This window comes from Indicator indicator, chromosome 30 (genome assembly GCF_027791375.1).
Source record: "Indicator indicator isolate 239-I01 chromosome 30, UM_Iind_1.1, whole genome shotgun sequence".
NCBI classification, from domain to species: domain Eukaryota; kingdom Metazoa; phylum Chordata; class Aves; order Piciformes; family Indicatoridae; genus Indicator; species Indicator indicator.
Window position 1 is genome coordinate 6,190,108 of NC_072039.1, and position 27,772 is coordinate 6,217,879.

The following is a 27,772-nucleotide window of genomic DNA, read 5'->3' on the forward strand; positions in this document are numbered from 1 at the left end:
GCCCTGGGAAGGGAGGAGGGGGTCAGGACGCCCGGGGAGGGGGGGATCCATGGGCGCCCTGGTCCAGTGTAATGCTGTGGGTGGCCCCAGGGGTACCAGCCACCCAGCAAGGGGCTTTGTGGGGAGGTGGGGGGTACATGGCCACCGCCGCCACGGACAGCTACACAGGCTATGTACAGGATAAGTTAGGCGTGTGCCGAGGGGTGGGCAGGGGTCTGTACAGGGGGACGCAGGCACCTACCCTGCAGGCTAAGCACCAGCTCCTCAGCAGCGTGGGGGCTCAGAGGGACTCCCCCCACACCCTGGCTCCCCATGGCCTAAAGGCCACTTGCAGCTACGCTCACCCCAGGTGTGAGGGGAGGGAGAGACGGAGAGCACAGGGTGGGCCGAGGGGATGCAGAGGGTCAGAGGCTGGCTCTCACGGCTTCTTCTCGCGGGTGGTGATGGTGACCAGCTGCTTGGCGGCCTTGGCAATGTCATAGGCACACTGGATGACCTGCTGGGTCAGGAGCTGGTAGTCTACGGTAGTGCCTGGCTCTGGCGGCACAGTCTTGCGGCACTCACTCTGCAGCCGGTAGGCGCTGGCATTGAGCAGCCGCAGGGAGCTCCGCACTGTTTCCAGCGCTGGTTTCTGCAGCGGGGCAGAGGAGCGGTGTCAGGACCCACAAGAGGGAGAGCTGACAGGGCCTAGTGGGAACCCACCTCTCTTACCTTAGGGAAGAGTGATGCCATCTCCGTCACAGCTGAGTGAATCTTCTCCGAGCAGGGCACAAAGCTGTGGGTGAGCAGAGGGGGTGAGCACTGAGGCAGGGTACAACAGTTCCCAGCCCTGGGGGTGGCCCTGTCTGAATGCAGCCCCTGAGCCTACGGATTCTGGAGGGATCCCACAGCTGTGTCCCTACCTGTCATGCTTGGACTCCTGTGCTGCCCGTAGGAGCTCCTGGATGTTCTTGGTGACCTGCTCAGTTTTGAGGATGACATCTTCTGTGCTGGGCAGCCCAGGGTCCAACTCCCCGTCCAGCGGGTCCAGTTCATGTGGGAAGTCCTCATCTTTGTTCAGCTCCACAAACCGTTTCCCCTCCATGCTGCAGGCACCAACCAACACCCCGGGGTCAGTGCCATCCCTGTGTCCCCAGCGCAGTCCCTCAGCCCCAGCACTCACCTGATCAGGACATCACCCGCCTGTGTGTTATCATAGTCACTGTCAGTGCCGCTACCATGCCGGTCCAGCTTGCTCTGGAGAGAACAGCAGTGTCAGGCCCTGCCCAGCCCTGCCCCTGTACAGGGCCAGGGTCTTCCCATCCTGGGAGCTGCCACCCCCTTCCCCAGTACATCACCATATGCCGGGCACTGTCAGGCGGGCAGGAGAGCAGTGGGGAGGATGGGGGAAAGGGCACAGAGGAGATAGATGGACCTTTCCGGATCTGGAGAGGGAAGAGAAGGGAAACCAGTGCTGAACAGGGCACAGAAGGGTCTGGAGCTGATTCCACTGACGTGCAATGGAGGATGAGCACAGGGGACAACACCGTGCTGCATGCAGGAACGTCCTGCATCCCCCAGGGAGGTTCTCTGCCTGACCTAGGGGGGGAAGGGCATCAGGGAGACATGACACCCCAGGACAGCATGAGGTCATGTCCCAGGAGGGTGACAGCCACCATGTCCCATGCAGGAGCCGCCCCCACCACGGCCCCCTTACCCGGTACATGCTGGCTGAGATGTGCATGGGGTACAGAGCCTCGTCCTCCATCTCCTGGTGACACATGAAAGGTTACATCCCCATAGGAATACACCCAGCACCCTGTGGGGCTGGGGAGCCACTGCACCCCAAAATCTCCTGCTGCTAGCCCCGCACACTCACGCTGGCACTGAAGGGCTGCAGCCGCGTCACCAGCTCCTCCACCGGCTGCCCAAAGGGCTTCAGTGCCGAGCCCGGCTCGTACATGGAGAAGGCCTGACGGTCCCTGCGGTGGGGGGGTGTCGTGCCCGGGGGGTGACCATGCTCCGGACGCTCACTGGCGGCCGGGGCTGGGTGTGTGGGACCTGTCTGCTGCCGTATCTGCATGTTCTCTGCCTGCAGCTTGTGGATCTACAGCCATGGAGAGGAGGAGGCATCAGCAAAGAGAGGGGTGTGCTGAGGGAGGTCCTGCTGGCCCTGCACTCACCTCGCGCTGCAGCCGGCGCAGCTCATCGCTCAGGCTGTTGTTCACCTTCATCAGCTGCTGCACCTTGGCCTCAGAGGCAGCCAGAGCCTTCTTCACCTCCAGGTACTCCTGCAGCGTGATGGGGCCATCCGAGAGGTCGGAGGAGTCCATGCTCTGTGGGGAGATGGGCTCAGCACCAGGATGATCCTGCAACTGGGGAGAGGGTCCGGGCCGGGGGTCCAGGGCTCACCCTGGCACGGTTGTTGCGAGAGGCGTTGCGCAGCAGCTCCTGGTCTGTGTCCTCGTCAGAGGCAACGCTGTCGTAGTCGTGCTGGTCGTCCAGATCACTCTGGCTCCGCAGTGAGTAGTCCAGGGCGTCTGGGGGAAGGCAAGGGGATGCTGAGAAAGGGGTGGGGGGGGGATGCTTAGATCTCCCTTGGCTGTCCCCCATCCCTCACCTGTGGGGCTCAGCAGACTTTTCCCTTGCTGACGGCGCTTGGCTTCCCCGAGGATGTCGATGAGCAAAGTGGCAAATTCCCTGGCATTGAACCTGGCCAACTTCTGCCGGCCCTGGGAGGGCAGGGGGCAAAAGGGGGTGAGCAGTGGTCTGTGATCAAGGGGCGGGGGGTGTCACAGAGCCATGTGGGGGCTCACCTGGTTGCGTGTGGCTGAGTACTCAGGGTTGACAGGGAGAAAGGGGACAGCGCTGCGCTCTGTCACCAGTGTGCTGTGGTTCTGTGTTGTTAGCCAGACTGTGGGCAGACACCCAGTGTCAGATCCCTGGGGGGCTGCAGGGGCCAGACCCCCCTGGAGTGAGCAGGCTGCAGGGCCTAGGGCGGGCAGTGAAGCCAGCAGGACGCAGGCGCAGGCACAGGGCCAGCCTGCTGCAGCTGGGAGTGGAGCCTGGCTGGGCTGATGGGAATGGCCTCCCCCACCCACCCTGCAGAGCTGGGTTCCCCCTCTGCACCCCTCAGCAAGGAGCCCCCAGTCTTCCCCCTCTAATGCATCAGCTCTACATCCACCTCAGTCAGCAGAGAGAGGGTTTGGTCTGCCTGTCAGTGCTATCTTGGTGTCATGGAAATAGGGTGTCCCCCTTCCCAACCGTCCCCCAGGTCAAGGGCACCCCACTAGGCTAAGCCTCCACCCCAAGGGGTCCCAGCACGCACCTCCAGCAGCACCCTGAGACCCGGCACCCAGCAGTGGCCCCTCACGACGAGGAAAGCTCCCAGAAAAGCTCCCAGGCCAGAGGAATGAGGAAGGAGGGGCCTGCAGTCCCGGCGCACAGATCCAGATTTGGGGGAGCGCCAGGCTGAGCCATGGCCCCGCCGCCTGCTCCTCCCCACGCCACGCCGCCTGCCCCAGCCCCGGCCCCAGGGGCTGGACTCTGCGCCCCCAGCTTACCCGCATCATTCTCCCGCCGGTCCACCTCATCATAGACATCCATGGCCAGCTCCTCAAAGAGGCGGTTGCTGAGCTACAGTGGGACAGGGGACAGCGTCAGGAGGGATAGGGGGAGTGGACAGGACCCCCCCTCCCCCCGCCCCAAACTCTGCCCTGGCCACCACTTACTGCTTGCAGCTTCTTCTTGGCTGCCTTGGCCAGCTCAGAGAGGTCCAGGCTGGGGGGGAGTGGGAAAGGGAAAGACACAAAGTGGAGATTATTGCTGGCCTGTCCAACTGAAACAGTCCCCAGCTGCACCCGACCAGGACAGGGACCACCCACCCTGGGCATGGAGGGCTTTGCTGAGCAGGGCTGGCAAGCAGGCAAAGGGGGATGAGGTGGCACGCGACAAGTGGGAACCCCCTCCCCAGGTGCCCACCAGGCGCCAGGCTGGGCTGAGTGGTCAGGGCTGCAGAGGGGGGTCCGCGCCAGTGGCACTGGGGGGCCCCCAGAGCTGAGAGCCAAGCGGACAATACCTCTGTGCCATGCACTTTGGGCGCACCCTGCGCTCCGGAGAAGGCAGCGGAGGGAAGAACAGGATAAAGGCGGATGTTAAATGCGCGGGCACACGGACCCTTCCCTGCCCTCCCCAGGGATGCTCCAGCACTGGTCACAGGGAGGAGACAGGGTCCCCACCTTGACCCAGCAGGGACGCTGAGGGGGACATGGTACAGGGTGGCAGCACTGCAGGTGCTGGATGCTCACCTGTCAGCCATCTGCGGAATGATGTAGTGTCCATTCTTGTGATCTGTGCAAAGAGAAGGGTGGTGAGTGGGTCCCTGTGGCCTCTCCAGGGCAGAGGTTTCCCCCCAGGGCCCCCACACTCACCTGGCTTCCTGCCACAGAGGTAAAAGGCCAGCCGGTCTGTCAGCTCATACTGGCACTCCACCAGCCGCTCTGCCAGCTCGTGCTGGGCTGCCTGCCTGTGAGAGGACACGCAGGGGTGATGTCCACCCTAAGGCAGAGTTGCAGGCTGGGTGATCCCCCTGCTTTCCCCATCCTCACCTGGCATAGTCGATGGGGGTCCGGCCGTTCACATCAGGTGCTCCAGGATCAGCACCATAAACCACAAGCAGCTCTGCCTGCAAGATCTGCCCAGCCTTGGCAGCCACGTGCAGCGGTGTGGTGCCCTTCTCCTGCAGGCACAGGCAGCCACAGCTCCACAACCTGTCCACAGGATGGGGTTCCAGGACCCCTTGCTGCCGCCCAAAGCTCAACACCATCCTCAAAGACCCTGGACCTTGAGCCTACTGATGCTTACCGGGTGGAAGAAGTTGGCCTGGGCGCCCAGTGAGAGCAGGCGCAGGCAGGTCTCCAGGTTGCCTGTCCGCACGCTCGAGTGCAATTGCTGCAGAAGAGAACAGGTAAGGGTTGCGGGAAATCTGTCCCTGCTGCTAAGGTGGGGGAGTTCCTGCGTCCCCACCCCATGCCCCACCTTGCTGAGGTCCTTGGCAGTAACACCATCATCATCCCGGCAGGGCAGCTTGTGGACGAAGGCCAGCATCTGGTACTTGGCGCGGATGAACTCTGACTTGGTGGGGCTGGCGGAGGGGAGTGGCAGGTTGAGTGGCAGGGTGAGGGGGGAGCACCTGGCCAGCACAGATCCCCTCCCCCAGGCACACAGGGCACTTACTGCACTTTGTCCTGGGGGTTTGCCTTTCGGCGCCCGCTCTGCACCTGGGCTGGATCCAGCAGTGAGTGCTCCCAGATGGAGTTGGCCCCATTGCTCGCTAAAGTGTGCACCATCTGCAGGAGAGAGGCAGGGGCCAGTGGGCACAGGGGCTCCTTGCGTGTATGTCCCCCATTTTCCCACCAGGCCAGAACCCACCTGGAGCAGGGTGGAGGGCCAGGGGCTGTGGCGCAGGTGCTTGACGATGGAGATGTGGCGGCCCAGGCTACGGTGCACGCTGCAGCACTCATCGCAGATGAGCACCCCGCGGTTGATGGAGGCCCAGCCAGGATCTGCAGGGTGGCACAGGGGTGGCACAGGGGTGTCCCAAGGTGTCCCCACCATCTAGGTCCTCTCCCTTTCCCATTCACCCCGTTGCTGCTGGGGGTGGGGAGGAGTGATGCGTTGCCACTGCGACCGTTTCCCAGGTGACAGTGAGGGGCTCAGCCCATCACCAGGGGAAACCCACGGGTTTCCCGTGGCAACCACGCACCAGCCAAAATTGGAAGGGGTAGGATTTGCCTTGCCTATCAGGAGGGCGGCTGGTGGCACGGATGGCACCAGTTCTGTGCCAGCACACCCAGGGCAGGGGTACCCTGATTCACTGTAGCACCTGGTGAGTGCCATGCACACACTGAGCTCCTCTGTAGTCATTTTGGGGGATTCTTAATGGGGACAGTGTGCCCAAGGTGGGCACCCACAGCCTGTGGGTTCCCACGTATGGTGTCATTGGCTTTACAGCCTTGGCACCCCACCCCTGGCCAGCCCTGCAGTGCATCCTGGCTCTTGGGGCAGGTGGCACAGCCCCCCCAACACTGCCATACCCCCCCCATCAGCCCCAGCCTGCCGGACTGCAGCCCTTTGTGTCCCTTCTGGGAACAAAGGGCTGTTTGAGCAGCCACGCTGGCCCCATGCTGGCACCAGCCCCGGCACCCGCGGGGGCCCTGCTCCCAGCTGAGCAACAGCTCCCCACACCCGCACCCCAAAAATGGGTACTGGGGCTGACCCAGGGTGGGGTCGAGCCCTAAACGGTGGCTGTGGGGCTGCAGCTGACCCTGACAGCATCAAGGGCAGAATTTGAGGGCACTCCCTCACTGGATCACAGCCCCCTCCACTGCCACATGGCCAGGCACCAGGTGACAATGCCAAATCTGGGTGGCCCTTGTGTCAGATGCTGTGGGGGAGCAGTACCAGTCTCTGCCCAACCCCACCACCCCTTGTTTAGAGCCTACACAAACACTGCATCACCCCATGTGAGGAAGGAGCCCCAGGGGCTCCCAGCAGGGAGGACAGGACCCACAGGGGTGCTGACACTGGCCAGTCACAATGGTCCCAAGAGGGGGATGGTGGCCCCAAGACTATACAGTCTTGGGGATGAGGGCAAGCAGGTGGCCAGGTCTCCCCCTCTTCTCTCCCCACTGCAGGGTCTCAGACCCCTTCCCAAGGGCCCCCAAAGCCCTGGGGACACCACTTTGGGGGGAATTCAGCCCTGCAGTGCTGCAATGCCCCAGGGTCTAGATGGGGTAGCTGGAGCAGGAGCAATGCCCCCCCCAGCCTGGCAGCCCCATGCACACAGATGGCAGCGCCTTGGCAGCCGGTGCAGCGGCATCTGTGCCTTCTCGCCCGCTGCCCACGGGGTGCTGGCTGGAACAGAATGCTCTGTGTAGGGGGAGCCGGCCAGCGAGGCTGCCTGAGGCCCTGCAACCGGGTGGATCTGGGGTACACCCGGGGCAGCATCCCTTCCTACAGCCAGGATATGGGTGGGCATTGCAGCAGCTCAGGGAGTGCTGGCACAGGGACCCTGAACCCCAGAGCCCACCCAGCACTCTGCCCCTGCCCCAGCATGCAGGCTGACACCAGGACCCTCAGCATGAGCAAGGGGTAGGCAACAGGGCCAGCGGAGCAGGATCAGGCCAAGGCAGTCTGGCCAGAAGGACCAGGGCACCCCACGGGCACCCCGCCCCGCAGAGCCAGGCAGCTCATCCTGCAGCGGGTGCTCCCAAGCGCTAGGAAGTGGCCTCTGGACTTTATAACTCATTTCCTCACATGGCTGCTGGGCGATAAGAGAATGGAAGAAACTGGTTTCCATTTCCCCCCACCCCAGCAGGAGGCCTTAGTACCGCCCCAGGCACCTCCATACCCCCCACCTGCTCCTCACTTGCCCACCAGCACAGGGGAGGTGCCTGGATGCAGGGCAGCCCTGTGCCCACGCATGCCGCTGGCTCTCCTGGCAGGATCTGGCCACTGGCACGTGGCCGGAATAATTCCGGCACAGCCTTGGCCCGCAGGCAGCTTTCCGGGGCTGGCTCAGAGGGAACCTCGATTCTCGTCCCTGTTCATTCATCGCTGTGGGCCCACCCGTGTCGGCCATGGGCATGGTTTGGGGGTCCAGCCCCACCGTGACACCAATGGGCTCATGCCCAGCACCAGGGGCTGCAGGCACGGGCACTGCTGGGTATGTGAATCATCTTGCCCAGGCTCAGGCTCTGGCTTGCAGAGCAGCTTCCACTGGCCTGGCTCAGCCTGCTGGCACCACCAGGTCCAGATCTGGCCAACATGGGTGCTGGCTGCTGGATGCCTGGCGGTGCAGGAGGGAGTCTCCCCACCAAATCCTGCCATTTGCAGCGTCCTTGGTGCTGTTGGCACAGACCAGCACATCTCCACCCCCGTGCCAATGGGTGCAGAGGCTGTGGGTGGTGCATGGGGGGGCTGGCTGCAGTGGGGGGTACACAAGGGGTGCACTGAGGTGGCACCGAGGGCACAGGAGCATTACTGGGTCCTGTTAGGGGTGTACTGGGGGGAGAAAGGGGTGCACCAAAGGTGGCTAGGGGCCTCACCAGGGTGGTGCACTGGGGAACATCAGAGGGTTCCTGAGGGGCAGAGCAGGGGACTCAGCTGGGGGCCCAGGGTGTGCACTGCAGGGTGCGGAGGGGATGGACCAGGAGGTCCTGAGGACACCCAAAGGGGTGCAAAGGGGCCTCACTGCGGGGTGCGGAAGGAAATGCAAGAGCTGCCGAGGAGCACAGCAGGGGGGTACGCCTGGGTGCGGAGGGGGCTCACGCGGGCGCCGGGGATGCACCGGGAAACACCATAGGGTGCGGAGGGGGCTCACGGGGGTGCCGGAGATGCACGGGGGGGTACACCGTGGGGCACATTGACGGCACAAAGAAGGGGTTCACAGGGGGCTCCTGATGCCGTATCGGGGAGTGCAAGGCAGGCTCCCGGCCCGGCTCGGGGTGGGGGGATTCTGGGGGGGCAGCACGAGTTGCGAAGGGCCCCGCCGGGGGCGGGGCGCGGAGGGAAGCGAGCGGAAGAGCAGAGCGCGGCTGGGGCGTACCGGGGCCGGCCCAGAGATCCGTGTAAGGGGGGAGCGGCCCTTACCTGGGGCGCTGCAGTCGGCGCACACCTCCGCCCGCGGCGCCTTCCGGGACATCCTCAGCGGCGAGGCGGGCCCGGGCCCGGGCCTCTGCGCCAGCGTGGGGCGGCGGCGGCAGCACCCCCGGGCCCGCCGGGGGAGCGGGGCGGGGGTGGGGGGCCGGGCGGCGGGGCGGGGCCGGGGCGGCGGAGGGAGGGGAAGCGGGGGCCCGGGGCCGCGGCTCGCCGGGGGCTGCCGGCTGCTCCCAGCGCCCGGCGGCTCCGCAGGAAGCGGCGCAGGCCCGGCCCCGGCGGAGGAGGGGCCGTGCCGCCCCCGCCCCGCCACCGGCACCGGCACCGCCCCGCACCCGCACCCGCACCGCGCCGGCACAGCACCCGCAACCCCCCCGCTCTAGCACCAGCACCTGCATCCGCACCCACACCAGCGCCCACCCCCGGCACAGCCTGCTCCAGCAGCCGGTACCGGTACCAGTTACAGTCCCGATCCTGGGTATCTTAGCCCAGCTCTGGGGCAACTCTCCAGCCCCGGTTCTGGTTCCAGATCTGAACACGTCCTGCCTGGTCCAGTGCAGCCCAGCCTGCGTGGGCATCCCCTGAGCTTCACCCCAGTCCTCGGTGCCCTCCTGGCCCTATTCTCTGCCCAGGGCTCTGTCCTGATGCCGGTCCCAACCCTGGTCGGATTCATTCCTCCCTCAGGGTCTGTTCAATGCTTTGTGTTTCTGATCCTGGTCCCAGCCCTGGACATCTCTCCACTTGTCCCAGTCCTGCTTTGGGCACGCTGGCACCAGCTCTGGGCACTCTTACTAGATCCAGCCACTGTCCTTGGCACCCCCTGTCCTGTTCCAAGTGCGAGCTCTCATACTGTGCATGCTAGTACTGTCCTGTCTCCATCCCACTCTCTTACCCTGGACCCATCTCAGGCACTCCACAGGGTACAATGTAGACACCCAGGGTCATGCTGGAGGGGACCAGGACACTGGAGTTCCCAGGCTGCCCCTGCAGGACACTACACTGGGGACATGTGGGGTGGACCACAGCATACTCAGAGTGTTCAGAAGGCGGTTTTAGGGAGATGGGGGACCATTTAGGGTCTGTTCCCGGCTCTGGGATCCTGTAAGCACTTGGAGCAGGGCGGGGACATCGCAGTATGACCATGGAGGGGGCCCTGCAGGTAGCTGTGGTGGTCAGACTCCTGCGGTGTGGCTACCCTAGGCAGCAGCCTCCAGAACAGGGCCGGATCCTGTCCCCCACCACCACGGGCCAGACGGTAGTGCCCGCACTACGAGTGACCTCACCGCTGGTTGCCGAGGAGATGCCTCATGACGTCATGGGGCAGCAGGGCTGTCGAGCAGATGGGGGATGCTGTGTGGGGACCAGGGCAGGGAGATGCGATCACCACCACCTTCCTCGTGGCGGAATGGAAAATACTAACGAGGAGGTCCAGCCCCTGGCAGGGTGGGGGGCAGAGGGGTGGGGGCCGGGAGCGTGGCGCCGGCAGGAGGCCGAGGCGGCCGGTGGAGGCCCAGCCTCGCATTGTTCTCGGGCTGTAGCCGGAAAATGCAACGCCCGCCCCGGAGAAACGCAGGCGGAAAAGGAAACGGGGCTAGGGGCTTGTGCCTGCCGCTGCCCCGGTTAGGATGGGGAGCTTGAGACAGCCCACAGGGCCCCCAAACAGCCCCTGCCTTCGCCCCTGCCCCACCATGTGCCCAGGCGTACTAGCCCATGGGTCCACCGGGAGTCAGGTGGCAGGGGGGAAATCAGCCCGAGGGGGGCATATGTGGACGGCAGGGGTCTGAATGGCAGAAGGGTGTCCATTTGCCGCCACGCCCGTGGGGATGGGCTGAGGGATGCCGGTTGCGAGGGGGAGGAGAAGGAAGAGGGCGATGCCGGGCAAGAGCGACTACAAGTCCCATGAGGCCGGGCGGTGCGGGGTAGGGGTGCGCGGGGGAAGCACCGTTCGAGAGGTGCCGTGGCCGCCCCGCCCCGCACACCCACCCCGCAGCCGGCCCCGCTCCGCCCCGCGCCGCGCCCGCCGCGCCGCTCCGCTCCAGCATGCACGGAGGATGCTCGCGTCTTGCTCAGGCAGGAAGGGGCCGGAGGGCAGGTACCCGCTGCACTACCTCGTCTGGCACAACCGAGCCCGTGACCTGGACCGGGAGCTCAGCGCCAAGCAGGTGGGGTGGTGGGGAGGTGCGGGGTAACTCCCCCACCACGGGGCATGGCACGGCCCGGTTCGGCTCGGGCTGATGCAATGCTGCCGGGCTGCAGCCGGGCTCCTGCTCGGGGCTGGGATGAGGATGGAGATAGAGATGGAGATGAGGATGATGAGGGTGGGGTTGGGGTCCCTGCAGGGGTCGGTATGTCTCTGTCCGCCTGCACCCCAGGACTGTGCCAGCTGCCCCCTGGGCTGCCAGAGAGGGCTAGGTACCACCCGCCGATTCCTTGCAGCCCCTAGTGCAGGCAGCCCCCAGCATGTCCCCGCGTGTCCCCGGCTACCTGCTGGGCCTCTACGGGCCCACAGCACCCCAACCCGCACCCTGTTTCTGGGGTTGTTGCTAGCCCAGCTGAGGGTACAGCCCCCTGCTCCCCACCCTCAGGCTAAGCCCCTCTCGGGGGAGGGGACACGGGGTCCTGGTTTTGGCGGGGTACAGCCCCAGGAAGGATCTTCTCAGGGTGGGGAAACACACTATGTCCCCCAGCCTGGGAACCCCCTACAAGCCGGCCGGAGATGGCACGTCCTCAGACGGGTTCCCAGCCTCCCTTTTCCCCGTGGCGTTGCAAACCAGGTAATTAAAACCCAACCCCGAAGACGCAGGAAACCGCAGGCACGGGAGGAAGGCCGGCGGTGAGGCTGTGCTGAGCATCCCTGCTCCCTCGGCCCAGCTCCCGGCACCCCAAGGTGCTAGAGGCCACACCGGATGGACCCCACTGATGCACAAAACGGGGAGCGGCCGTGCTGCGATGCTCCCATCGGGATGCAGGCGATGGCTCCCGCCACACCCGCCTCCATTGTGGGGCCGAGTCGAGGTGTGGGGGGGTTGCACCAGCATCTCCCCGACTCCCCACTCCCCAGCCCCCCACAACCTCATCTCCAGTGGTTTTATTTCCGTGGTAATTTGGGGTCATTTTCCCCGGGAGCCCAGCGCGGCAGAGATCAAAGCAGCTGCGGCTCATCGAGTGCAGCTAGGTGGAGGGGCTGGTGGGGGGGGGGTCCATCCCTGTTTGCCTGCGGAGGGGTTTTCTAACTCACCTCCCCCAGCCCTACCAGTGAAGGGGCTCAGCCATGGCCCCAGCTACCATTTTGAGGATGAGAGCAAAGCTGTCCATGTGTGCACCTTGGGGGTGCTCAGGATGACCCACGGGTGCTGCACAACAGACCCCAGGGCAGGTGGGGCTTTGGGTAAAGGACCAGGGGGCCAGTCCAGGCTGAGCCCCCACCTTTGTTCGGGGCATCTGGGGACACAGTGCAGCCCCTCTCCCCTGCCAGAGCGTACCCCATGTAAGTGGGTCATGGCTGGTGCTGTCTGTGATGCTGGGGGCTGGGTGTACCCCCATGTTGGGGCTCTGCCCCCCCTCTACCCCGGGGACCTGTGTGGGGGCAGTTGCACCACGTGGCTCTCCCCACCCGTGCAATGTTTGGGGTTGAGAGGCATTGGGGCAGCTGGCAGCATTGTTCCTCTTCGTGTCCCCATCAGGGTCCTGTATAGGTCACCCCTAAATTGTCACCATGAGCTTCCATCCATACTTGCCTCCACCTGGGGAGCTAGAGTCATTAGGTCCCCATTGCAGAGACAGGGCAGGAAAGTGACAGGCAGTGACAGGGAGCCCATTGTGCCAGGATACCCCACACTGCAGCCTGCCCCATCACTCATGGCAGAGACCTGGGGCTGCACAGGGATAGCAGCACCTGGCACCATCTCCCTGTGCTGGCCTGTGTTCTCTGGTGCCATCCAGGAGCAGGTGCTGGGATCAACCACCCAGGGGACAACCCCAGCAGAAGGGATGCACTGTGCCATGTACCCAGCTGGCACAGGAGGAGAGGCTAAGCTGTGGTCCTGTACTGCACTGCTGCCACTCCAAAGTCATCTCTATCCTTGTCCCCATCCCCACTGGGACAGGCAGTACCGAGAGGTCTGTGCTGTGGTCCCTGAGCTGGGGCTGTCCCCGTACCATATCCCAGGACTTAGCTCTTTCTGATGAATCTGGGTCATGTTCTGTCCCCTGGGGTTGGCTCTGGCGCTGTGTCCCCAGAGTGGGGACCCTTGTCCTGGCTGGTGCTGGGGCAGGGCTGTAGCTGGGGAGCCCTGCTGAGCCTGCAGCAGTCATCCTCCAGCTGGGGGCCGATTGCTTTAATTAGAGTAATTTCATTAGCACAATTAAGAAGCAGCAGTCACCTGGAGAGCATTGGAGCTGAGCATGGGCTCCCGGGAAACTGGGAGGGCTGTTTCACTACAATGGTGTGGGCAGCCTGGAGAATCCCCCTGCCTGGTGAGGCCCTGGGCATGAGGGTGAAGGGAATGTCCACACCTTGGGTAGGTATGGGGACACCCTTGGGCAGAGGGACTGCAGGACATGCCCAGGAGCGAGGCAAGGATTTGCTGCAGGCACCAGAGAGCCCACACTCCACCTCTGCCTAGTCCCAAACACCTCTGGGGGTGCCCAAACCTAGGTGGCACCTTTGGGTCCTGTATCCCAGGTTTGTCCAAAACCTGTGCCTTGATTTGCAGTTTGTCCCCACTGCCTCCTGCCTTGGCAGCATTCAATTGCCCCTCTCCAGGCTTCTGCCCTGAGTGGGTGCTGGGAAGGCAGAAACTGGGGCTGCCTCACAGCTCCCCAAGCTGTGTCCCCTGTCCTGGGCATGGATACGATGCTGCATCCTGTGCAGGAAGTGGGGTGCTCAGGGTGCTCACTGCCGCTGCCAGCAGGAGAGGGATTCCTCAGGGCTGGCTGGGTGCCAGGCTCCTGGCTTGGCACAAACAATCTCAGCCCCAACGTGCAGCTCCCTTGGGCCTGGGGATCCTCTGAGCAGCCGCTCTGCTCAGGCAGCCACCCACACCTCTGGCTCAGGCAGGGGAACACGTGCACCCGCCGCAGCCCACAGCGCCCCTCGAGTTCCAGGCCCCAGTGGAGGGGCCCTGCTGGCAACTGCTGCCTGGCAACTGGGCATCAGCCCCCTCCCCTCCAAATCCCAGAAGTAGGGCTTCTCCCAGGCTTGCAGCTGCATCAAGCCATGCAGAGCTCCCTGTGCACCACAGCAGGGGCATCTGTGCCCCTCTGCCATGCTGTGCCATGTGGTGAGTGCAGCCCAGCCTGACCATGCCAAAGTGTGCTGGGTGCTGGAGGGCACCACCACACTCTCCCACCCTCCCCTTGGATCTGGCTGTGGGAAGCAGGGAGAGTTTTTTGGGGTGCATGTCTGGGAGGAGCTCAGGGATGGGGATGTTCTCCGAGACACCATCACGTGTTGGGTGCTTTCCCTGGCTGGGAGTGTCACATCTGGAGGGGTCATCTAGGGAATGATTCCTGAGCCCCACTTGCTCCTGTCAGGCTGACATCGAGCAGCTCGACCCCCGAGGACGCACCCCCCTGCATCTGGCCACCACACTGGGCCACCTTGAGTGTGCCAGGGTGCTGCTGAAGCATGGAGCCGATGTGGGCAAGGAGAACCGCAGTGGCTGGACAGGTGAGCACGGGGGAAACTCACTGCCTCAGCCTTCCCTCGAGCTGGCCTGTCATGGGCACAGGCACAACATGTGCATAGGCATGCTCAACCTGGTGCTGCGACTCCCCAAGGGCCAGCTCACGCGGTGGTACATGCACACGGCTCCTGTGCAGTGACCAGCTTTGCTGTGCCGTGCCATGCTGTGCCATACCATGTGGTGCCACACTCCTGGGCACTGTCCCTCTGCCCTGCAGTCCTGCAGGAGGCTGTGAGCACCCGTGACCTGGAGCTGGTGCAGCTGGTTCTGCGCTACCGCGACTACCAGAGAGCCATCAAACGCCTGGCTGGGATCCCCATTCTGCTGGAGAAGCTGCGCAAGGTACCCCCTGGGGCAGTGCTCACAGGGCAGGAGGATGGACTGCCAGGCCCAGGCTCCTGCTCACCTCACTGTGCTCTCCACAGGCCCAGGACTTCTATGTGGAGATGAAGTGGGAATTCACCAGCTGGGGTAAGCTCACAGGGGAGGAGCAGGAGTTCCCTAACAGAGACCCCCTGGCATCCATTCCCAGGACAGGGCACACCTACCTCCTTGCCCCTTTACATCCCAAGCTTGCAGACCCCTGTCACAAAGGCATTGGGTTTCCCAGATGAATTCCCCATCCAGCTCAGCGCTGGCAGCACTGGTGCAAGATGGCCCCCCATCCCCATATGGGCTATTGCTGTCTCTCCCCAGTGCCACTGGTGTCCAAGATCTGCCCCAGTGACACCTACAAGGTGTGGAAGAGTGGCCAGAACTTGCGGGTGGACACCACGCTGCTGGGCTTTGACCACATGACCTGGCAGCGGGGCAACCGCAGCTTTGTCTTTCGGGGTCAAGGTGAGCCAGCACCAGGGTCCCCCACTGCCCTCACTGGGGAACACAAGCAGAGCCCCTTGGCACTGCAGCAGGGCTGGGTGACATGGTGGGGACTGTGGCTGTCCTCATGTATCCTGACCACCCCCTCCCTGCAGACACCAGCGCAGTGGTGATGGAGATAGACCATGACCGGCGGGTGGTCTACTCGGAGACACTGGCCCTGGCTGGCCATGACCAGGAGGTGCTGCTGGCTGCTGTGCAGCCCACCGAGGAGCAGGTGATGGGGCGGCTGACGGCCCCCGTCGTCACTACCCAACTTGATACCAAGAACATCGCCTTTGAGAGGTGGGCTGAGGGCAGCGGTAAGCCCCTCACCAGGGCTGAGTAGTGCCCCGCACAATGTGCTTGCACCCTGGGCTGTCAGAACAAGCTCATCCGTTGCTCACAGTGCTCTGTGTCACTCCAGGAACAAGTCTGGGATCCTGGGCTGGAGGAGTGAGAAGACAGAAATGGTGAACGGGTATGAGGCCAAGGTGAGGGGCAGGGAGGTTGTGCGCTGGGGCAAGGGGGTGGTGTGGCCTGTTGTGGGTGGTGGACATCCACCTCTGTCATTCACCCTCCTTGGTCAGGTCTATGGCGCGTCCAACGTGGAGCTGATCACACGGACGCGGACAGAGCACCTCTCAGACCAGCACAAGGGCAAGAGCAAAGGTGCAGCTGGCACGGGCTGGGCAGGCAGGGTGCTGTGCTGGCCCTGGTCCTGGCCCTCACCCTCTCCTCTCCACAGGCAGTAAGACACCCCTGCAATCCTTTCTGGGCATCGCTGAGCAGCATGTGGGGCCCAACAATGGGGTGAGTGTCCCAGAGGTCTGGGGGGTGTCCCTGCAGTCAGACATCTTCCCCTCACGCTGCGGGGCTGTCCCACAGACACTGATCACGCAGACGCTGAGCCATGCCAACCCCACCGCCATCACCCCTGAGGAGTACTTCAACCCCAACTTCGAGCTGGGCAACCGGGACATGGGGCGGCCCATGGAGCTCACCACCAAGACGCAGAAGTGAGGGGGGAAGGAGCAGCTTGGGGACCCCTCCCTGTCTCGGTCCCCCAGCTGTGGCAGAACCTCTGGTGGGGGGGAGGGGAGGGAGGACAGGCAGGGATCCCCAGTCCAGTGCCTGTCCCCACCAGGTTCAAGGCAAAGCTGTGGCTGTGTGAGGACCACCCGCTGTCCCTCTGCGAGCAGGTTGCCCCCATCATTGACCTCATGGCGATCAGCAACGCGCTCTTCGCCAAGCTGCGAGACTTCATCACCCTGCGCCTCCCGCCCGGCTTCCCTGTCAAGATTGGTACGGGGAAGGGTGGTGGTGGTGGTGGTGGTGTCTTTGGTCCTGGTTCAGGTGATGCACCCAGCTTCCCTCTCTGCTTTCCCCCCCCGCTTTCCTGCAGAAATCCCCATCTTCCACATCCTCAATGCCCGCATCACCTTTGGGAACCTCAACGGGTGTGACGAGCCGGTCAGCTCCCTGCGGCACAGTCCCAGCAGTGAGGCACCCTCGCCCAGCAGTGATTCCTCCAGCGTCAGCAGCTCCAGCTCCCTCAGTACGCAGGGCAGGGGGGACGTGGCTGGTGGGGTGGGGTGGGACATGGTGGGGTGGGATGCAGTAGGGTGCCCAGCCATGCCGGCACCTGTTTCCCCGCAGCCTCGTGCCGGGCGTGCGAGATGGACCCAGCACTGTTCGAGGTGCCACGGGGGTACAGTGTGGTGGGCACCCACCAGGATGCCCTGCGGGAGGATGAGGATGACCTGCTGCAGTTTGCCATCCAGCAGAGCCTGCTGGAAGCGGGCAGCGAGTATGATCAGGTGGGCACTGACAACCCTTCTGCTTCCTTCTGCACCCCTCCCAGCTGGGGAACACCGCTGCCTACCCTGTCCTAATGCTTCTCCTGGGATGCTCACCCCACCTTGACCCATCCTTGTGTCCTGCAGTGGTGGGTTGGAGCTCATGAAAGGTGGGGCCTGGATTTTGGGATGCTGGGGAGGGATGCCACCCTCCAAGCACCCCTCTGCCTGCAGGTCACCATTTGGGAAGCACTGACTAACAGCAAGCCAGGCACCCACCCCATGTCACATGAAGGCCGCCGAGGAGACAGGTTGGTAAGGCCTGGCCAGCACCCCCCTGGGGGGCAGCGGGAGTGGGCGCCAGCCCTGCGGCAACCCTCGCTGAAGACCCTGCCACCCCTCAGGACTCCCCAGCACACAGCAGCCCCCCGTCCTCCTGTCACCCCAGCCCCGACGGGGGGCGGTGGGGGCCCCAGCGCCCTGTTCCCCAGCTATGCAGAGCAGCTGCGGTTGGCCATGGCACTCTCAGCACGGGAGCAGGAGGAAGCGGAGCGCCGGACACGCCAGGAGGAGGAGGAGCTGCAGCGGATCCTGCAGCTCTCACTGACAGAGAAGTGACCCCAAGTCCCCACTGAGCCCCCTCCCAACGGGGATGGAGACACAGCCAATGCTGTGTCTGGGGGCACAGGGGGAGAGTGGGGTGGGGGGAGCCAGCCCAGGGACTGTGGAGGGCAAATGCGGAGGGGGGTGTGCAGGATTTGGCCTTAGCTTTGGGGAGATTGTCCCCATAGCTGAGGCAGTACTGAGATGCAGGGGGTGGCACCCCATAACAAGACAGGATAGAGGTGACAGTCCTGCAGCTGGGGTGACAGTGGCTAGTGGGGGTGCAACCCTACAGACTGTACCCCACCCTGGGACAGCCCTAGCCCCCCTACAACTACCCTATGGAGTGCTGCTCAGCCTCTTGGGGTGGGGGGGCTGTCAGTTGTGCAAGGCTCTGCGGTCTCCCCAGGGCTGGGGGGCTCTGCCCAGTCCCCTCAGCCTCCCTGCCCAGGCGCTACGAAGTGCACTTACGCAGGAGCTGCTCTGCCTGCCAACATGGAAGGGTGGGGGAGGCTCAGCCCTATTGCATCCCCCAGCCAGCATGGGGCTGCACAGCCACCCCCCATCTCGGTGGGGGTGGTCTGCTGGGGCAGCTGAGGGTTGCCTGTGAAAGGCTGCCTGGTGTCACAACCACTTCTCCCCAGCTCACACCCCTTCTGCCCTGCTTGGATGCCCCCCACCCCTGGCAGCGCTGCACCCCCTCTACCCGGGCACTGACTCTGAGAGAAACCTTACGTCAAATGGTGCTAACCTTGGGCTGCTCCTCCTCTGCACATGGGGGTTGGGGACTGGGGGCTGCAGGGGAGGGGCGAGTCCGGCTCACTCCCCTGGGACTTTTTGTAGCCGGTGTCCCCCCCACCATGCACCCCACAAGCGTTATCTGGGCCAGGGCCGGGGGAGCCCGAGCAGCTCCGACTGTGGCCAACATCAATAAATGCTCTTTAATGTTTGTCTCTCTCGGCCTCTCTCTGCCTGTCCCAGGGCTCTTTGGGCAGCAGGGTGCAGACAGGGTCCCCCAGCAGGGTGATCTCATGTCCCCTGTACCTGCCACGTGGTCATGGGCACCAGTGCCCTTTAATAAAAAGGGGGACCTAAAAGCAAAGAGCTGGTTGGGAGCCCCCACCAAAGTGGGGGATAGGGCAAGGGAAGGTGAGGAGGGCACAAGGGAGGGGGGAATATAGCACCGTACCCAAGTGCATCCTGAGCTGGGTGGGGTGGCCAGGATGCCCCTCCATCCTGGGAGGGTGCTGGTGCCCAGCGTGCAGGTCCCCGAGGAGGGATGCTCAGCACCCCCAGCCAGCGGGCACTCAAGTGGCACCCCTTGGGTGCTGCAGCAGGGCATCAACGTGTTGGACCACCCCGGGAGCAGGATGCGACCGATGCCAGTGGAGGGTGGGTCGCGGTCTGACCCCCTCCCTGCAGCCTTGGCTCCTGGGGAAAGAACACGGCTCTGGGCTCCTGCCCTCTGCGGGGACGTGGCTTTAATCCCCGAGGGAGTCGGGGCAGTCCTTGCCCTGCCCATGGCCGTGGCCATGGCCACCGCGCTAGTCCGTGCCATTGGTGAACTGGCAGAGTTTGTTCTCCAGGTCGGAGATGCGCTTCTCCTGCGCTTGGACTGTCTCCTTCAGGGCACGGATCTCCTCCAGCACCTCCTCCAAGTCTGGCCGCTGCAGGGAGGGACGGCACACGGCATTACTGTGTAGTCCCCTCCAGCCTTCTCAACCCCACCCCAGGCCAGGGAACAGCACCGCTGCGACATCCCCACCCCCAGAGCACTCACGGAGAAATCAGGCTCGCAGACGGAGTGGCTGCGGCGGCCTACGGGAGGTTTGTTGTCCAGGATGTTCTTTTTGACCACCTTCAGCTCCCGGTTCTTGACGGGGACGTAACCATCCCGCAGCGAGATGAGGATAGGATCTGCGTCCTTCCCCGACAGCCACTCATCTGCCTCCAGGGCCGGCTCGGGGCCCGGTGTGTCGGGGTACAGGTCGTCCTGGAAGAGGTCTGACTGCAGGAGCAAGGAACACGGCGGTGATTTGGGGGCGGGGTGTGTGTCCCCGGACTCGCCCATCTCCCCTGGGCCCCCCACGGGCTCACCTTGCGTGGCACCGTCATGACGATGGGCTCACACTTCCGCTCGTGCAGCTTGAAGAACCTGCGTGGGACAAGAGAGGTCAGGGTGTGGTTGTCTTCTCCCGACCCCTCTGGCTCCCCTCAGTCCCGCCCCAGCTCTCACCTGGCGATCTCGCACTTGCTGACATCCAGCCCACGCTTGGGCATGAAGCCCATGCCCCGCTGCGGCTCCTTGCTGCTGTAGGTGTTCAGGTAGTGCACATAGGGTGCCTCGTCTGTGATCTCGAAGTACCGGATACTGCTGTCACCCTGTGGGAGTAGGGACAGGCGTCAGCCGGCCACAGCACCCCCAGGGCTGGGGTAACCAGGAGGAGCTGCAGTTACCTTCCCGCAGAGGTAGACAATGCTGGAATCGGCGTCATAGAAGGGCAGTAGGACCCCATTGCTGGTGTCCATCTCCTGCAGGGCGATGGGCTCCTCGAAATTTTTCTGTGGAGTCGGAGCAGTGTGTGGGGGGAGTGTGAACAGTGGCCCGAAAACCCCCACTCCAGTTAGTCACACACATTAGCCACAGCACACCGTGGGGACGGGGCTCATCCCCCACTCCTAGGGTACACACACCCCTAGACAGGCAGCTTGGCATGCCCCCCTCTCCCCCCAGCACCCCGTCCTCAGTCCTGCTTACCTGTATGACTGGGTGCACCCCAGCCTGCCTTGCCCCCCATCTCCACTGCACTCTGCCCCTCCCAGAGCCCTCCCCATGCCTGGCACACCACAGCACACTTGGGAACTTGGCATCTTATTTCCGGGGGGGAGGGGACAGGACAGGATGCAGCAGGCACCCCATCCTGGGGTGGGGGGGCTGAGGATTGAGGAGGGGGCCAAGTTCCCAGGGCAGCACTCCATGCGGCCTCGTTACCGGGTCCCACAAGCCCAGCTCCCGCTGGCTCATTCTGGTAAAGCCCGTGGTAAAGATGTGTCCTTCCCTTGTGAAGATGGCCCGCACGGGCCTCAGCCCTTCGTGGGGGGCAAACCTCTCCTGGGGGGGAGGGGAAGAGAGTCAGCACGGGGCATGGGAAGGGGGATAAAAATGGAGGGGGTCCGGATCTGTCCCCCAAAACAACTGCTGAATCCTGCTCCTGGGAAGCGCGTCAGGGTCCTGGGGTGCATGTGCTGCTGGAGAGCATCCCTGGCACCCGGCAGATGCCCGGCTTGGCTGGGCTCTACGGGGTCCTCGGGACGGCACTGGCTGGGTGGGAGCCGCCATCTCGTACCAGGTCCCAGAGGGCCAGTTGCCGCTCACTCATCTTGCTGAAGCCTGTAGTGAAGATCTTGCCATCGGCCACAAAGATGGCGCGGATGGGGCGGGTGCCGTCGTGTGGCTTCTCTTTCTCCTGCACCGGCCGTTAGCAGGTTAAAACCAAACACAGAGACGTGCAGGTGCGGGTGGTTAGTAGGATCAGGTAGGCATGGGGAGGACCCTGCAGTGGGATGCTGGGGGCAGGGCACAGTGGGGGCACTCACCGCCACTATCTGCTGCTTGCGGGGGTCAATGATGCGAACTTTCTTGTCCTTGCAGGTGGTGACCAGGAGGCTGCCATTGCGGTTCCAGCCCACGTTGTAGATGAGGTCTGTGTGCATGTTGTCCAGCACCAGCAATGTCTCCCCCGTGCCCACATTCCAGAGGATCACCAGGTTGTCACACCCTGCAGAGGACCAATGGGGTAGATGTCACCCCACGGATCCCCCCCAGCTCCAGGGAGGGTGACCCAGGACCACCTTACCTGCGCTGAGCAGGACGTTCCGGGCGGTGGGGTGCCAGGAGATGATGCTCACACGCTTGGAGTGCCCCTCCAGTGTCACCACTGGCTCCGTGACGTTGCGCACAGGGACATAGTCAGGGATCTGCCACACCTGGGGAGCGGGTGGAGAGCAGGGCATGGGGCAGCAGGGATCACCCGGTGGGTGAGCACTAAGCAGCTGAGGGCCTTGGAGCCAATTAACCTCATCGTTAATCCCAGCTCAGGCTGTGAGGAGGGTGACAAGGGGACAGCAGCAGCACCTCCACCCTGAGGTGCAGCCCAAGCACTTGGGGTACCGGAGCACACAAGGAGAGGGGCATGGCTGGGGTGCAGTCCCCAGCTCCCCCCAGCTATTCCTGGGTGCTGAGTCGCTGGGGTGAGTATATTTAGCACAAACTGCTGCATCATGGAGAGAGCAGCCACCGCCAGCGCAAACGCATGGCACTGGGGCTAAAAATAGGCCACTGACACTTCACAGGCAGCAATGCGGGGGGGATGCTCTCTGACACTCCCCCAGTGCCCACTGCCAGCCTATGCCCAGTGTTTATCCCCTCACCATGACAGTGGTGTCCTCCGAGGCACTGGCAATGACGTTGTCGTTGTGGGGACACCAGTCGATGTCCAGCACGGGTGCTGTGTGCCCTGTCACCAGTGGGTGGTTCTTGTCCACCCGGCCTGTCTGCAATGTCAAGGTGCTTGGATGAGTCCCCAGCGGATGGGGGGGGGACGACCCTGCCAGGTGCTTCCCAAGCCCCAGCCTGGCCACCATGTGGAGCTGTGGCACAAATGTGGACGTGCAGGGGGCCCTGGTGACATCCAGAGCTTTGCACCTGCCTGAAATGGGGAAACTGAAGCACACTTTGGGAATGGGAGTCACTTAACAGAAGGCCCTGTAGGGATGCAAAGGGGACTAATGTACTCCAAAAGAGGGTGTTTTTTTTGTGTCCCCTCTGATGGCAAGTAGGGGCTGGGCACCCCACCCCACTGGGATGCTCCCTGGACATCACATGCCCCTGGGGAACTTGGGATGGGGAGAAAGCACCTAGGGGTTTCCTGCATCCCATTGATCATCCCTGGGATATCACCCTTCACAGATAATGATGACCATCCTTGGCTGTCCCTGTCCCAAGCCCCACCAAGAGGATGGCGATGCTGGGGCAAAAGCTGGGGGGGGTCTGGGGCTACAGCAGCACCCCAAAAGCAGAGTTTATCAGCATGTATCCCCCCACTAGTACATACTAGGGGAGGGTCAGACCCCAGCAGTCTCCCCACTCACCTTGGCGAGGGGCAGGACGATGAAGGCTCCCCCACCACCAGACTCCACAATGATGGCCACAAACTTGGGGTTGACAGCACAGAAGGAGCTGTCACACGTCACCTTGGAGACGCGGATGTCCTCATACATCTGATCAGCCTTCACCGGCTGCCCGAAGACATGCCGGAACTTGCTCTGGCGCACCACGCGGCGGCTCATGGCTGGGAGCACAGGGGAGGCCATGACCCCACCCCAGCACAGCACAGAGGGGTTTCAGCCCCCTCAGGCCTCCCCTCCCCACTACCCTCTGGGCATAAGGGGAAGCCTGGGGACATGGAGATGGCAGGGGATGAGGGTGCCGGATGGTGCCTGATGTGGCCAGAAGGGAGCAGGGGGAATGTGGGTGCTGCCAGTGCTGGGGATGGGCATCCTGCAGCTGGAGTCACTTGACAGCTGGGCAGGGACAAGGCCATACCATGAAGTACAGCTGAGCCCTGCCCTGCAGTTGTGCTGTGCCCCACAGCTTTGCCATGGCTCACAGCTGGCACTGGGGTTGGCACGTGAGCAGCTACAGTAGGGAAGGGGGGCCAAGGGGAGTTTGGGGCAGACGCAGAGTTGCCGTGCACCAGGTCACAGCTTGTCCCCTAGAGTCCCATCCCACACAGGTGACCCCAAGTCACCTGACTTATCCCAGCACCCACACAGGAGGGAGGCTGTGCCTCCAGCATGCCCACTGCATGGGCTCCTGCCTTGGGGCTCCACATGTGCCACTCACTGAACCCCAAATCCACTTGCCTGGTACTGACCATGGGTGAGGGCTGGACCCAGCACCTCCACAGAGCCCAATGGGCATGCCAAGATGCAGAGGAGCCTCCCACATCCAGCATGGCCTCAGCAGGGTCTCCAGCCCTCAGCCACAGCTGGGCATGCTGTCTGCACTCACCCATCCCTACACTGAGCTTGTGCTGCCCCTGAGACATGCCTGGGGAGCACTGAGCCCCTTGGGACTACAACCCCACTTGAGCTGGGACTCTGCAGCACACTTTAGCCACAGACAGTACTGGGGACTCCCCTGGGCTTTTGGGGGTTTCAGCCATTACCACGGGCTGTGATTGGTCACCAAACCACTGCCTGGATGGCCAAGCACTGCTGACTCCAGCCTGTGGGCTGGTGTGGGCAGAGGTAGGAGCAAATCTACTCCTCTGTGTCTCAGCTGGTGGCTTTTGGCCAGGGAATGTGCAGCACCAAGCTAAGCCACAACTGCCCAGTCCCTGGGTGTTCCCAGGGGTCCCATGGCCCTTCAGCAGGTTGGACCAGATGCTGAGGGGGGGCCCCGAAGCCCTGCTATGGAGGGGGTTGGACACTGACACCACTTCAGCACCCCCATGGCCCCGTGCAGGGTCCCATGTCCTGGGGAGGAGTGAGTGAGCTCTGTGGGGGTATCTGCAGCACCTCATCTACTGCAAAGAGAGCAGAACTGAGGGTGTAGGCATACAGGAAAGGGGGTGATGGCCCGACCAGCTGGGCAGGGTGCAGGCAGGGTGCAGGAGAGATGCAGATGGGGTGCAGGCAGAGTTGAGCAGGGTGCAAGCAGCGTGTACGGTGCAGGTGGAGTGCAAGCAGAGTTAGGGTGCAGGCAGGGCTGTGTGGTTGCAGGTGGGGTGCTAGCAGGGTGCAGCTGGGTCTACAGAGAGCGTGCAAGCAGGCTGCAGGCTGGAACTGTGCTGCAGGCGTAACAGCAGGACGAGGCGCAGTCAGGGTGCTAGCGGAGAGCAGGCAGGGTACAGGCACGATACAGGCGGGATGCAGGCGGGGTCGGATGGGGTGCAGGCGGGGAGCAGGCGAGTGCAGGAGGGTGCAGGCGGAGTCAGGCTGGGTGCGGGCAAGTTTCAGGCAGGGTGCGGGCAAGGTGCAAGGCAGAGAAGGCAGGATCCAGGCAGGACAGCCCCGCTCCCCTCTCCCCGGCCCGTGCCATTACGTTGCCACAATTGAATCCGCAGCGGCTGCTCGGGAACGACCAGAGGTCACTTTCCAAATATAGCCATCTCCTGCCGGGCAGCGGGCGGGCGGGCGAGGGACCTGAGGGCCTGGGGGACCGCAGCCCCACACCCCGCCGCCCCTTCTCCCTCCCTTCCCTTCTCCCGGTGCCCGCCGCCGGCCCCGGCCCTCCCGCATCCCGGCTCCCACCTGCGCTCCGCGGCTCCTGCGCGCTGCGGGCGCGCCCCCGGCGCTGCGCCCCGCTCGGCTCCGCCCGGCTCGGCCCCGGCTCGCCGCGCCGCTCCGCTCCGCTTCTTTACGGCCCGGCCCCGGCCCGGCCCTCGCTCCGTTGCCGCCCGGCGCGGCTGGGCTCGGCACCGCGCAGTGCCGCTGTCGCAGAGAACAGCTGAGCCCAGCCGGGCGCCGGGGCCGGCACAGCCCCCCCGCGGCGGGCACCGGCACAGGAGGCGGGAGGGGGCCCGGCCCCGCCTGCCCCCGCACCCTGCCCGGCCCCCGACCACCCCCTTCTCGGGCTCTGCCCGCAGGGATGGGGTCAGCCCTGGCAGAGCCAGCCTTCGCTCCACCCTCACTCCTAAAAAGCGAGAAGCGCAAGGGTGCCCGTATCCTCCGCCGGGTACGGTGCGTGGGGCGGGAGAAGCCCCTCTGCCAGGCAGCGACTTGCTAAAAGCATTGGGGGAAACCAAGGGGAGGGGCAGGCCTGGGCACCCCAAGACTGCCATCACCCCGCGGGTCACCTCTGCCCAGGGCTCAAAGCAGCGCACTGGCTGCTGGGCATCTTGAGAGGCTGTGGTGAGTGGCGTCTCGCACCCTGGGGCCAGCCCAGCCTCACAGAGACGATGCCATCGGCTGGCCCTGGGGCTTCTGACACACATGGGAACCCCACATCCCTGGGGCTGCAAACCTACAGGGGTAAGCCCATGCCAGCCCCAGCCCTGCACAGTGGGGTGGTTACAGGCACATCCAGAAGCCAGATTCGGGATTTAGCTGAGCCCAGCCCTGCAGGGATGCCCTGGTCCAAGGGGATTAAGGGATTGTAGGGCTCAGAGACCTGTGGGAGGGGAGCTGTGGTTCCTGGAAAGGCAGCAAAGCCCTGGACCCTACAAGGCCACTAAGTAGAGCTGGACAAGCATTGGCTGAGCTAGGTGGGAAGGGGCAGCTGGCAGGGAAAGGGTGACATCCTTGCTTACCTGGGTGAAGGGGTGACAGGGAGGAAAGGGGGCTGCCTCATCCCACCATGGTCCTCACTTACTCTGCCCTTGGATCCTGGAAACTCAGAGCCCTCACGTCCCACGTGCCCAACTGTAAGCCACATTCCAAGCAAGTTGAGAAAAGACCCCAGGGAACTTTTCCCCTGCTGATGCCATGGGGAGTGGGAAGGGTTAGGGATACTGCCCAAAGCAATGGCCCTACTCCTGGCCCCACACCCCAGTGATGTTCACTCAACCCTATCCCAGCTGGAAGCTTCATGAAGGGATGGGAAGGCTGAGCTCCAGGGCCTTTGGCTCTCACTGTATCCCCTTGCTTGCAGCCCCTCTGCTCCTCCTGGCCAGGCAGGCCAGAGGGGACCACAGAGAGCCCTGCACCATGTTTGCTTGCCATGGCAGGGGACACAATGGATCAAAACTGGTTCACCTGATTGGACTCTTTCCCAGTGCAGAGATTCACTTGTGCTGCAGTTGTCTGGTGCCTGGATTCAACTGAGCTCCTTGGCTGGCCATAGCCAGTCCCTGCTAAAGCCTCCCATCCTCCTTGAAGCTTAAACCCCAGGACCCTCCCCACATCTCTAGCACCTGTGGCAGTGCAATGAGGGAACCCACAGCACTCTGCCAGTTTATATCCACCCCGCCAAGCATCTCCCCTGTAACTGCAGCAGGATCTGGAAGCACCTTCCTTGGGAGCATGGTTCCTTGGCCCCTGCACAGGTCACTTGGGACAGGATGGGTCCAGCTATGCTTCCGGTAGGAAAGATGAGCAAACAATCCTGCTCTAGCTCCTCAGAGCCCCACTGCCACCCTGTGCTCTGACGGTAGCTTGGATCACTCCTCACCCCCAGCCCAAACAGGAGGTGGCACACCTGCATCATCTTCAAAATAAAACTTTATTCATTCAGTAACAAGAACATTGAATCTGCACATCAGTGCACAAGTTCACATTTAAAAACAGCTGAGCACATCGGTCATAAAGGCTTTAGGGGAAAAGGGGACAACAATCCCAGCCACCAAGGAAGATCCAGGAGGGACAGGCAGAAGCGCTCCCCTCCCTGGTTTGCACCTCCACCGCCAGCCACCCCCGAGGCCTCATGCTCCAGCACACAGTGTGGCTGGGCTGCCCAGCTCTGGGGCGATCCCACCACACCAGTGCACAGACGTCACAACTCCATAAAGGAAAATAAAAGGCACTGGCACTTTCTTTTGTGCCAACAGAGATGTCTGCAGCGTGGACAGGCTGTTAGCACCTCTGGCAGCACTGCTGGAGGGTGACTGAATGCCCTCTGCTCAGCCTAGACCCCTCCTGTGCCAGGCCAACACCTGCCTCTGCCCCGGGCCAGCAAAGGCTGGGGTGGGGTGTCCCTCCCTTAGGGAGAAGCATGGGGGTTTATGTGGAGCTAGGACCAGATTAAGGCAGGACACACTATGATGGCAGCAGGGGACCTGTGGCAGGTATGGCTTCCTCCTGCCACTGGGCTGGGAGAGCTGCAGGGGACTCGGAACCCCAGGCAGATACAGTGTCTGTGCTGCTTCCCAGCAGCATGCCCCTCCCAGGAGGTCCCCAGAGCAGCCAGAGCCAGGGTGGGATACCTTCCACCAGCCCTTCACTGGCAGAGGGACACTGAGCTAATCCTTACTCTGCTTAACATCCAAGTGAGCCAGAGACGGCATCACCTCCTGATCCTCCTGCCACTTGCTGGGACCATGCCCCCAAGAAAGGGCTGAAGGGCAGAAATTTATACAGGTCACAAGTTCTCAAGCAGACCAGACACACACACGCACACACACACACACGCACACACCGAGTGCAACAGAACGCAGTGTAAAAAACAGCTGCACACACACTGTCGCC

The 27,772-nt window shown here is 63.4% G+C and overlaps 3 protein-coding genes across 4 annotated transcripts; 1 reads left to right on the forward strand and 2 right to left on the reverse strand.

The window, feature by feature from the left end:
- Nucleotides 1-418: 418 nt before the first annotated feature.
- GIT1 (GIT ArfGAP 1) lies at nucleotides 419-8,683 on the reverse strand. The gene is made up of 22 exons (XM_054394557.1): nucleotides 8,632-8,683; nucleotides 5,410-5,543; nucleotides 5,215-5,327; nucleotides 5,017-5,122; nucleotides 4,843-4,929; nucleotides 4,587-4,717; nucleotides 4,410-4,504; nucleotides 4,287-4,329; nucleotides 4,058-4,084; nucleotides 3,711-3,759; nucleotides 3,543-3,615; nucleotides 2,796-2,893; nucleotides 2,600-2,711; nucleotides 2,392-2,519; nucleotides 2,163-2,315; nucleotides 1,859-2,086; nucleotides 1,697-1,750; nucleotides 1,338-1,424; nucleotides 1,163-1,236; nucleotides 903-1,085; nucleotides 712-775; nucleotides 419-631 (listed from the first exon to the last, which is right to left on the reverse strand). Exons 1-22 carry the CDS (start codon nucleotides 8,681-8,683, stop codon nucleotides 419-421), a joined length of 2,304 nt encoding a protein of 767 aa, XP_054250532.1.
- Nucleotides 8,684-10,688: 2,005 nt separating this feature from the next.
- On the forward strand, nucleotides 10,689-17,616 carry ANKRD13B (ankyrin repeat domain 13B). The gene is made up of 15 exons (XM_054394263.1): nucleotides 10,689-10,799; nucleotides 14,173-14,308; nucleotides 14,542-14,666; nucleotides 14,750-14,795; nucleotides 15,021-15,164; nucleotides 15,299-15,488; nucleotides 15,610-15,676; nucleotides 15,773-15,854; nucleotides 15,931-15,995; nucleotides 16,071-16,201; nucleotides 16,330-16,487; nucleotides 16,588-16,740; nucleotides 16,842-17,002; nucleotides 17,216-17,296; nucleotides 17,386-17,616. The coding sequence occupies exons 1-15, from the start codon at nucleotides 10,689-10,691 to the stop codon at nucleotides 17,614-17,616; spliced, it is 1,881 nt and encodes a 626-aa protein (XP_054250238.1).
- Nucleotides 17,617-19,002: 1,386 nt separating this feature from the next.
- Nucleotides 19,003-24,926, reverse strand: CORO6 (coronin 6). Of its 2 annotated transcripts, XM_054394455.1 has the most exons (12): nucleotides 24,902-24,926; nucleotides 22,736-22,935; nucleotides 22,016-22,138; nucleotides 21,442-21,571; nucleotides 21,182-21,363; nucleotides 20,932-21,051; nucleotides 20,577-20,696; nucleotides 20,042-20,146; nucleotides 19,821-19,966; nucleotides 19,682-19,739; nucleotides 19,365-19,592; nucleotides 19,003-19,251 (listed from the first exon to the last, which is right to left on the reverse strand). In XM_054394455.1, the coding sequence occupies exons 2-12, from the start codon at nucleotides 22,931-22,933 to the stop codon at nucleotides 19,129-19,131; spliced, it is 1,533 nt and encodes a 510-aa protein (XP_054250430.1). In that variant the 5' UTR covers nucleotides 22,934-22,935; nucleotides 24,902-24,926; the 3' UTR covers nucleotides 19,003-19,128. The 2 variants fall into 2 exon arrangements, with proteins under 2 accessions (XP_054250430.1, XP_054250431.1); XM_054394456.1 differs by lacking the exon at nucleotides 20,932-21,051.
- Between the last annotated feature and the right edge of the window lie 2,846 nt (nucleotides 24,927-27,772).